This window comes from Periplaneta americana, chromosome 5 (assembly GCF_040183065.1).
Source record: "Periplaneta americana isolate PAMFEO1 chromosome 5, P.americana_PAMFEO1_priV1, whole genome shotgun sequence".
NCBI classification, from domain to species: Eukaryota; Metazoa; Arthropoda; class Insecta; order Blattodea; family Blattidae; genus Periplaneta; species Periplaneta americana.
In genome coordinates, this window is record NC_091121.1 from 29,767,486 (window position 1) to 29,779,785 (window position 12,300).

Sequence of the window (12,300 nt, forward strand, 5' to 3'; positions counted from 1 at the left end):
TGGATTTCCTAACGATGCATATTTATAAATCATTAATAAGCAGCTGACTCTCTTTCTTACATATGTAAAGTTACAATTTTATTTCAACATTTTAATAAAACTTACTTTAGACCAATAAATTTAGTAACAAAAAAAGCATAGTCTCAACTAGACACGAGATTTTAGGACACTAAAATGTGTATGATTAGGCACCTAAAATAAGCTTATAAAATTATCAACTAATCACTTAAAATGCTATAATAGTCTGTCAAAAATACATTTATTTCTAAGGAACAAAAGTTATGCCATCAAAAAGTTAAGGATATATGTACGTGAACGACCACAAATATTATCAGAAAATGCAGGCTCTAAATTTATAAAATTTTATAAGGAAATGAACTCACAATTGGTAAAAAATTACAAGGTACCACAACGAGACTTATTAGTAATTAAATATCTGATAAAAGTATAAAAAAGGTTACTAATAATATTTTTAAGAATTCACTTTTTATTTTAAATTAAATTTTCCAAAATTTGAAAATGTTCACACAATATTTCATAACTTCACAACCATTAGAGATAGAATTCTGAAATTTTGTACACTGATTTAACATGCATTTATGTGAAAGGTAGACTACAATAATGCCCATTTCTTTGAAAATAGAAAAATTAGGTCACAAAACATTATGTAAGTTTTAATATATTTTATATAGAACAAATAAAAAATTAATTGTATTAAAATAAACAACTCTACATGTCTGAGAGTAGTCTACTTTTCAGAAATAAGTGTTTATTACATGCAGGAAAAATATTAAAGATGTCAGAGAGACCATAACAATGTTATGGTTACCAAAAGAAGTAACTGCACATTTTGTTTAATACTTCTATGAAACTAGTTTGAAAAATATTATTGGTAAGGTTTTTATGCTTTTATCAGATATTTAATTTCTAATAAGTCTTGTTGTGGTACCTTGCAATTTTTCTCTAATTGTGAGATTATTTTCTTATAAAATTTTAGAAATTTAGAGCCTGCATTTTCTGATACACATACATATACCCTTAAAACACCTTCACTCATCGCAATTTTCTCTGGAGTAATAACAATAATCTTCTCCAAATTTTCCATGCTCAAGCTGTGTCTTTTGTCAGTTAATATACAGAGCGACCCATATTTATATCCAACTTTTCATTCATTTATTACACACAAATGACATTACATCAGAGGATCACATTACAATGAAACAGTAGTACAGTAATTAGGGTTACTTCAAATTTAACTTAAGCACCAACATTTGCTGCACATTTTTCCAGACGTGGCTGAACGTAATGTACTGCCCTCACAAACATATCATTTGGTACCCGACCACACTTCTCTGGAATTACCGCTTCTAAAATAATCACATCCTGAGGTTTCGTGGCGTACATCTTTTCCTTAAGCTATTCCCACAGAAACAAATTCAATGGTGTTAAATCTGGGCTTCTCGCAGTGAATTATGAATGACTGAATTAATTAGTAAGTACAGAATATGAAATATGGATTGAACGAATTAATACATTTATGAAATATTGAATGAATGAGAGAATAAATTCGTATTGGAAAAATAAATTAATGAATTAATTATTAGTAATTAGATAATATGTAAACTTGTGTACGATTAAATTAATAAATGAAAAAATGTATTAATGAATGGATAAATGAACGAGTGAGTGAACACATGAAATATTGAAGGAATAATTGAGTGAATGAATGAAAAATGCGTTTTTAATGAATGAATGAATGATTAGATGAATGTACTTGTATATTTAAGGAATTAAACAGTGATGAATGAATATTTTGATTTATGGATGAATGGATGGATAGAGAGTGTATCAATACTTTTTGAATGAATAGATGAATGTTTAGATTGCATATTAAGGGAACAAACACTCGTATTTCAAAGGATGAATTATTATTTGTATTGATGTGTGTAATATATTAATTGGGAGTAAATTAACGCATAAATTGAATGAATGCATGAATTAATTAATTAATTAATTAACTAAGAGATGAATGCAGGTGGACTGAATAATGCACATTAATGTAAATAATTCAATGAATTAATTAACAGTTTAATAACAAAGATACATATGAATATAATGAAGAGAAATAATTATATAACAAGTGAATGAAGGAGTTAGTGGGTGAATTCATAGATAGGTTGATGGATGGAGAATGAATAAATTAATATATATTGAAGGAGTGAGTATTTCAATGAATGAATGAATGTATATTTGGATTTATGGATAGATGGATGGATTGAGAGTAAGTGAATACATAACTGATTCATATAATGGATGAATTTATCAATTAATGTTCAATTTGACCGATATATAGATAGAAGAATAAGCGGAGAGTGAATGAATACATACTGAACGAGTGAATAATTTAATGAACGAATGAATGTGTGGATTAATGAAAACATGGAAATTGAATGAATGCTTACCAATGGAATGGATGAAAGAATAAAACAATGGTATACCCATTTATAGGAACGAATAAACTAAAAAATTACAAAACTAAATAATAAAAGATTTGAGGAAGGAAATGCTAAGTAGAGAAAAATATTAGGAGATGAGAAGCAGACGGAATGATATATGTCTACAAGTTATTCAAGAATTAATAAAGAAACCGTAAACTGGGGACGATAGGAGGAAGAGAAGAAAGTAAATATTGAGACCACAAGATAAGGAAAACAGGAGGGAGGCGGAAAGCAATGATGTTGCAGGAACAGAAATATCAGTTCTTGTTTCCAAATTACAGCTTCATATACGTATGTACGAAGCCTTAATTTGAGTTATGTAACATGCTAGCATTTAATTAGACAACATTTTATACACAAGACACGCGATACTACACAGGGATCAAATATTGGAGGCAAACCAGGTTCGCTGGATGTATTTTTTACACACGGAGTGGTGATGGGTCGACGAGGTTGCATGAATATCTGTGTTGTTACTGCGGCAGCGGCTCCATTTCATTTTCGCCGGGATGAGCCGAACGAATGTTTATGGATTTCATTTGCTTGTGTAGGTATATATTCTTTCTCTCTGTTTCCATGCAGACCCGCCCACAGTGACGGTACAACTGGAGTCCAATATCGACCTGGGGGCTCTCAAAGAGGGGGATGATGTGAACTTGTCCTGCGAGGTGAGGGCCAACCCCCAGCCAGAACCGACCTCGGTCACGTGGTACCACGGGGTAAGTCCCAAAAATATTACATTTTGGCTTTCGAATGAGAAGACAAAGATTATTTCTTTATAATGACACTAGCCGTACCCGTGTGCTCCGCTGCACCTGTTACAAATAAATATAAAATAATTACATAATTAAAATAGGACGTTTGATCCAGGGAACATTCGTGTTTGATAGAAGGATAAATCGTTTAATAAGTTACTTAATTTAAATTATATTTAAATAATTAAAATGCCATCATTTTGGTCCAGAGAGCAATCATTTGGTGCAATGACAATTCCTTTAATATGTTTCTTAATATTACATGCAAACATAGTTTAATGAAGATTGACATATCATTTAGTTTTAATGTGTATATTTTATATTACTTGCCATATGTTTCAAAAGTTACTGTAATAACTTTGTAGAATTATGTCCATCTAGAGAAACTACAATTTCCAATGGTGAAATAATAATTAAACAATTAATTAGCTTTCGAATGAGAAGACAAAGATTATTTCTTTATAATGATACTAGCCGTACCCGTGCGCTCCGCTGCACCTGTTACAAATAAATATAAAGTAATTACATAATTAAAATAGGACGTTTGATCCAGGGAAGATTCGTGTTTGATAGAAGGATAAATCGTTTAATAAGTTACTTAATTTAAATTAAATTTAAATAATTAAAATGCCATCATTTTGGTCCAGAGAGCAATCATTTGGTGCAATGACAATTCCTTTAATATGTTTCTTAATATTACATGCAAACATAGTTTAATGAAGATTGACATATCATTTAGTTTTAATGTGTATATTTTATATCACTTGCCATATGTTTCAAAAGTTACTGTAATAACTTTGTAGAATTATGTCCATCTAGAGAAACTACAATTTCCAACGGTGAAATAATAATTAAACAATTAATTAGCTTTCGAATGAGAAGACAAAGATTATTTCTTTATAATGATACTAGCCGTACCCGTGCGCTCCGCTGCACCTGTTACAAATAAATATAAAGTAATTACATAATTAAAATAGGACGTTTGATCCAGGGAACATTCGTGTTTGATAGAAGGATAAATCGTTTAATATGTTACTTAATTTAAATTATATTTAAATAATTAAAATGCCATCATTTTGGTCCAGAGAGCAATCATTTGTTGCAATGACAATTCCTTCAACATGTTTCTTAATTGTTATTACATGCAAACATAGTTTAATGAAGATCGATATATCATTTAGTTTTATGTGTATATTTTATATTACTTGCTATATGTTTCAAAAGTTACTGTAATAACTTTGTAGAATTATGTCCATCTAGAGAAACTACAATTTCCAATGGTGAAATAATAATTAAACAATTAATTAGATTTCGAATGAGAAGACAAAGATTATTTCTTTATAATGATACTAGCCGTACCCGTGCGCTCCGCTGCACCTGTTACAAATAAATATAAAGTAATTACATAATTAAAATAGGAGGTTTGATCCAGGGAAGATTCGTGTTTGATAGAAGGATAAATCGTTTAATATGTTACTTAATTTAAATTGTATTTAAATAATTAAAATGCCATCATTTTGGTCCAGAGAGCAATCATTTGGTGCAATGACAATTCCTTTAACATGTTTCTTAATATTACATGCAAACAGAGTTTAATGAAGATTGATATATCATTTAGTTTTAATGTGTATATTTTATATTACTTGCTATATGTTTCAAAAGTTACTGTAATAACATTGTAGAATTATGTCCATCTAGAGAAACTACAATTTCCAATGGTGAAATAACAATTAAACAATTAATTAGCTTTCGATATTACTTCATAGAAACACAGAAACATTCTTTGTAGGCTATGTTTAATAGCTTTCGATTGTTGCTGTCCAAGGCCCCTTCTAGACGAAGTCATTTGTTTTTATTTCAGTACAGCGCCTTAGATGGCATTGTTATTGTAATTTTAAAACTAATTTATCTCATTAAATGTCAGCCCTATCAAAATTTTGTATAGAGTAAGACTTATCGGAAATTATTTTTAAAGAAACGTTTGTTATGTAATATTTTTCATGAAAATTAATAATAAGGGAGATATTTCGATTTATTTCATTCAAGCTCCCTTATAACCCCCCCTTTTAAATAATGTATTTTGAATGCCATATAGCCTAAAATCTAAGTTACAACGAACTTAATTTATATTCCAATTTTCATGTAAATCGGTTTAGCCATTATCGCATGAAAAGGTAACAAACATCCAGACAGACAGACAGACAGACAGACAGAGAGACAGACAGACAAACAAAAATTTCAAAAAAGCGATTTTCGGTTTCAGGATGGTTAATTATACATGTTAACACCAATTATTTTTGGAAAATCGAAACTTACCAGAAAAATTTTGGCTACAGATTTATTATTAGTATAGATTATGTTTCCATGGTGACCAAATACAGCGAATCTTTGTTACATCTATCCCAAACAGCGAGATGTGTTACGACTAAATAAACATAAACTTAAACGTCTTTCTCTCAATAATTGGAGTAATGGAACGAATGACATATCTACGCAAAAACCGAGCGAAGACGATCCGGCATAAAATTAAAAAATGAGATAAGAAACTGTAAGAGGATATGAAAACGTGGAAATTCAACGTTATACAGTAATATACAAAATCCTGCGGACCTCTAACATTAAAAATCATATTAAAGAAATTACCCCCAAACTAAATTCAGCTTGTTTTGCTATTAGATCTATGCAAAAGACAGTAAATATCAATACCTTAAAAACAATATACTTTGCATACTTCCACTCGGTAATGAGTTTTGGAATAATATTCTGGGGAAATTCCACAGATAGTAACAGTATATTTCTATTACAAAAAAGAGTAATTAGAATAATAGTAGGTGCCAAATCTAGGGAATCTTGTAGGACTATTTTCAAAAAACTACAAATAATGCTCATGGCTTTTCAGTATATCTTTTCATTAATAATCTTCCTCGTATGTAATCGTGAAAACTTTGTAACTAATTCAACAGTTCATAGCATAAATACAAGCCAAAAAATGACTTTCATACTCCATCGGCAAGTCTATCGTGCTATCACAAAGGAAAGCGTTATATGACAGTAAAAATTTTTAATAGCCTCCCTATCGATATAAAAAATAAAACTCAAAACATAAAATTATTTAGGGCCAAATTAAAGAAGTACCTAATATCTCACGCCTTCTATTCTGTAGGTGAATTCATGACATTCAATAACACTTCATGAAATTGATAGTAAAATTTGTGTTGTACTAGTAGACTATATTGTAAATCTCGTCTATATATATTTCATCTAAACTGTGACTCTAAATTAAGATTTTATAATAGTATTAAGTTTTTTTACTTGTTCCATATTATAGCTGTAAGCAATTTATAAATACCATGGAATGTTAATAAATAAAATAGAATAGTAAAATTTCGTTATATTCAAATACGTTATTTTTCTAAAGAAATAAGCATACTTGTTCGTTAAAGCATGTTGATTTACCTCTATTTACACAGTAAATTTTGCATATTTTGCATGTAGATCTAGAAAATGTCCTTTAATAAAATAAAAAAATTAACTAGCATTTCATTTGAAGAAAGAAGCTTAAATAAAGGCATATGAAAAGTACAAAATTCAAGTTCTAAGAAGGTCTTTGTAGGAGAAGAGATTATAAAGGGATTATATTCCCAAAATTAATTTCAAATGCACATTATGAAATGTTAAAATATTGCATAAATCAGATAGGCCTATATTTATTTGATGACAAGCTGTCTTTAAATTAATACTTACATTTATGTAGGCGTCGACCTGGTTGGCGAGTTGGTATAGCGCAGACCTTCTATGCCCAAGGTTGCGGGTTCGATCCTGGGCCAGGTCGATGGCATTTAAGTGTGCTTAAATGCGATAGGCTCATGTCAGTAGATTTACTGGCATGTAAAAGAACTCCTGCGGGACAAAATACCGGCACATCCGGCGACGCTGATATAACCTCTGCAGTTGCGAGCGTCGTTAAATAAAACATAACATTTAACATTTTATGTATGCAAATTAAATCCTTTTCTTTCATTCATAATTTAAGGTAGAAATAAGCTGTATAACCACGTCCTAAACGAAATCTTGATTGTTTTACAATTAAAATATTTTCCGCAATTTGAACATGTCAGTTACTTAAAATGTGTACAGTACATATATTTTTACCAGACTGTATAGAATTGTTATGCTCCTGCAATTCGCACATTTGTCTTTCAAATCTTTTAGTAGACATTACTATAGTCGACCTGGTTGGCAAGTTGGTATAGCGCTGGCCTTCTATGCCCAAGGTTGCGGGTTCGATCCCGGGCCAGGTAGATGGCATTTAAGGGCACACTCAACTTAAAAATTGGAGAAAAAGTCTCATAGAAATGAAAAATTAAATTTCTACACTAATTTACTGACAGAAATAAATCAATACGCAGAATTCTTCCCCTATTCATTGAGAAGTCACAGTCAAATGCACAAAGCCAAAAAATAAAAAAATGATAATTAAAAGTGATATTTCAATTAATGATTGATTAAAAATTGAAATATGTTTTATTTTGAAAAGTATTGGATCTAATGAGCTGAGATGTTCCATTCACGTCGCAGTTAATTTCGTGATCAGTTGTCTTCTAAAGTAAAAGTTTGTAATTCTTTACATAGTGGTGTTCTTTGGGATATATTTTCTGAAAGTATAGCCCGATGCACATATTAAAGCACATATCTGTGAACTATATCTTTTTCCTGTTGTGTTTATAACTCACTTTCATTTCCAAACATAAATACACGCACTGTCAGTGCTTCTTTAAAAATGTTATTGCTTTAATTTTTAAAGATCTGTGCACGCGCTAACTGAGCATGCGCAGTATGTGGCCCAAATTTTGTTTCTGGGTCTGTACAGTTTTATAATAAAGTTTTGTCGCATAGATACTTTATAAGTCCCAGAAAGGAGGTAATGCGCATGATTACAGGACGTGCGACATGGTTCACAAGAGAACGACTAGTTGAGGTAATAAAATTAATTTTGTGCGAGATCGTGCGTATTTGCTTGGTTTCCACACAAAACCAATCAGCGGAAAGTCTAAAATTCCACATTCAGTATTCCCAACCTAACATACATAACAATTTCCCTCTTCTTACCGCTTAAGTGACATATTGATTTTACTTCTTTAGGCTTTAAACATATTATTTTTAGAAACGTTCAATATAGTAATAATTATAAATTGGAAACTTACCACTGCAATTTCACCTAAATTGCATTGCTAATTATTGTTTTTAAATATTTGCAAAAATTAAGTAAACTCTACAACTCTACTAAAGTTACTGCATTCGTGATGCAAGTAACATTAAGGAAGCCGTGAAAAAATCAACAAGATTCCAGACTCGTCATAGACTGGGGAAAAAAAAAGACAGACTTATAACACGGACAGCTGGAATATAGTAAACACAGAAAACATTTTAAAACAACAATGTTGAAGATAGATATTTTTGTTTTGCAAAATTGCCGTCATTGAACAGAAACCAAGATGGAGATTTCATTGCGACTAATTAGAAATTCCTCTTTCAGGTATGTAATAAACGATCTTCGCACAAAATAATGTACGATATACGAGCGGTATGTTTTCTTTCAATTCTCGCAAATTAAAAAAGGTCAACTACATTTTGCTTTTTCAAACTTTTCCTCGAATATGAAAACTTCAACATACCGCTCTTGTAACGCATATTACTATTGTGCAAGATCGTGCGCATTTGCTTGGTTTCCGCACAAAATCAATCGGCGGAGAGTCTAAAATTCCACATTCAGTATTCCCAACGTAACACACACAACAATTTCCCTCTTCTTACCGCTTAAGTGACATATTGATTTTACTGCTTTAGGCTTTTAACATATCATTTTTAGAGACGTTCAATATAGTAATAATTATGAATTGGAAAATTACCACTGCAATTTCACCTAAATTGCACTGTTAATTATTGTTTTTAAATATTTGCAAAAATTAAGTAAACTCTACAACTCCACTAAAGTTACAGCATTCGTGATGCAAGTAACATTAAGGAAGCCGTGAAAAAATCAACAAGATTCCAGACTCGTCATAGACTGGGGGAAAAAAAAAGACAGACGTATAACACGGACAGCTGGAGTATAGTAAACTCAGAAAACATTTTGAAGCAACAATGTTGAAGATAGATATTTTTGTTTTGCAAATTTGCCGTCATTGAACAGAAACCAAGATGGAGATTTCATTGCGACTAATTAGAAATTCCTCTTTCAGGTATGTAATAAACGATCTTCGCACAAAATAATGTACGATACACGAGCGGTATGTTTTCTTTCAATTCTCGCAAATTAAAAAAGCGCAACTACGTTTCACTTTTTCAAACTTTTCCTCGAACATGAAAACTTCAACATACCGCTCTTGTAACGCATATTACAATTGTTTCGTTGTATGTCTGATCATGCGCACTACCTCATTTCTGGGACTTATAAAGTATCTGTGCGGCAAAACTTTTTCTCAGACTGTACATGAATCTCTCTCCTGAATTTTTTTTGTGGTAATGAACTGATAATAATATTGGTTTAGGATAAGCATTGGTTTATTCTCAGTGTTGTTAATTATTTCAACCATTTTGCACTTGTAAGTTTCATGCAATGTAGAAAGGATTAAAGCGAAAGTGGTTCTTAAAATAATGTTGCCAAGATAAAGAAAACAAAATTGTGTGAACAAGAATATAAATGACAAAATTACCATTCGAGTTAAATTATGATAAACAGTTTCAGCTAAAGTAGACATGACCGAAAATTGTGATATCGTAATGTCCATATGACCGAAATGTAGTATTGACCGATATGCCTTTTGACCGAAAATATGTGTTACCCAAAAAACCGGACCGAAACAGTCTAAAAGGCCTTTGAGAGATCAAAATAAACTTTTGTTTTTTTAAATGTCATTACTTTTTCATCAGTAACATTCTCCGATGAGCGGGCAAAGGGCTTAAGTCTTTAATTTTAGTGATGTAAAATTTCAATTTTATATCCATTTAGCCTATTATAGCCGTTTCCTAAAAGAGATCCTAAAACCAGTAACGTTAAAAACAACGGAAATTATAAAATAACCGAAACATATTACTCTTCGGATTTACAGCAGTTGTTTAAATCTTTGTAAAGTTTGCATAAAGTGACTTAAGCCCTTCTGCCGCACACCAGAGACTTAAGAGATGTCGCTTAAAACGGAAAAGTACGGTAAATCTTTCTATATAAGTTGACGCCATTTGCATTCCTTGCATCGATAATCCTCTCTCCTTTCTGGCATTGTTGCCTTCCGATCTCAGGTTAAAATTCTGCGTTGTATCCTTGTAGATTTTCCCTATTACTAGTATTTTTGTAATATTTCCTTTTAAATCTCTGTTATAATTGATTAAGTTTTCTTAATTGGCTCTTACCGTGAGATCAGAGGGGAATAGATATTCTTATGAAATCTAAGTGCAGTGCTCAATTTCTTTTTAACTTTTCAAGATGTCTAAATCATTATGAAGCTTACTTGCAATATCCTATAGAATTCGTTGTAGCTTTGTCTGCAATATGAACACAGAAAAAATACGATGGAATTACAAAATTAAACCTACTTTGATTTCTCAGACGAGCTTAACTGCGCTGAAGATTTGCTTTTCTTCTTATATGCATCATTTATATAACAAAAATATTATTTCATTTAATTTTTTCATAATTCGATAGATCATACGTAAGCATGATAACTTTTAAATATGGAATAAGTCAGAACTTATATAATAATATATAATTAGGGAATGAATTTCTAGTTGCGTAGCTGTCTAGTTTGCTACATCGTACGTCCTAGACGTATCTTATTCAGATATTTCTATGTCTCATGTACGCAGGAACCCACTATTAAAATTATATAGGACCTAAAACGCCTATATGAACAATAAACTCCTTTAAATGCCTAAAGCTATATTTGTGACTGAAAAGCGTATTTTTAGTATTTGCGGTATATTTAATAGAAATACCGGTATACTATTAAAAATGCAAGACTACACAAAATTTAAAAAAAAAAAAAGTTTATCTTAGAGACAAACATTAGTCTGGTAACTTCAAATAATATTAATATTCACGAATGTATCCTGAAGAATAAGAATAAATAAAATTACAAATCATTTTTGAAAATTTCAAATATTTTAAGATTGAACGTATTAAGTGAGAAATTTACACAATTAATCATGATATAATATAATATTAACAAAGTTACGTATTTTCTTACCTTTCTATTTCTGTCAGCTATATTCATGTTGTTATTGAATGTCACTGGCTTTTTTCGATTGTCAATTTATATTAAATGTGTTTTTCTTCTCTTTTTTTCTTTATTTTTTTCTTGTGTATTAGTTGTCGGTCTGAATTAAGTTAATTAGTGTATTTAGTAAACTGTCTCTTACGGTAGTGGCTAAAACATTTTTTGCTGTAGGCCTATAGTTTTTAATTGTACTCACTTTACTTACTAGCTAAATAAATAAATACTAGAATAATATACTGCATGTTGTCTATAAAAATATAAATACAAAGTGTAAGCAGGACTAAAAAATAATATATATATATATATATATATATATATATATCCTACATATATAACTGTGACAAACGTTCTACCTATTTCCCGGAACTGTAGTTCGTTTGGAAAATTCCATTCTTAAAAAAAAGATGTGGTAGGTAGTTCAAGTTACACCAGAGCTTACACATTAGTTTTCACGTCGATGCACCGATGTTGTGCGAAATGTAACTGACCAATCAACAATCAGTCTCTGACTGATAGAATTTGACTCTTCAGCATTAGTTGTTTACACATAAATTTCACCTAAAGTGGAATCGTTATTAAAATTGAAATTATTAATTGTCAATTTTATATAAACTCCTAAAAGTTCTAACTTTTATTGTATAAATACCTAAATCTCCCTTTTTAGCACCTAGAAATCCTTTCTCTGAAAATAAAAACATGTAAGAAGCAGGTTGATTCAATATGCAAGCATAAGCAATTTATCAATTGTGTAGAATATTATATGAATTTTATTTA

At 30.6% G+C, this 12,300-nt stretch overlaps 1 protein-coding gene across 2 annotated transcripts in view; it reads left to right on the forward strand.

Annotated features, from left to right (window-relative positions):
- side (sidestep) overlaps window positions 1-12,300 on the forward strand; it is an 869,165-nt gene that overhangs the window by 484,416 nt on the left and 372,449 nt on the right. For both annotated transcript variants that reach the window (XM_069825478.1, XM_069825479.1), the window contains one exon: window positions 3,081-3,217. In XM_069825478.1, coding sequence (XP_069681579.1) covers window positions 3,081-3,217 — 137 coding nt within the window. The remainder of the gene's footprint in view (window positions 1-3,080; window positions 3,218-12,300) is intronic.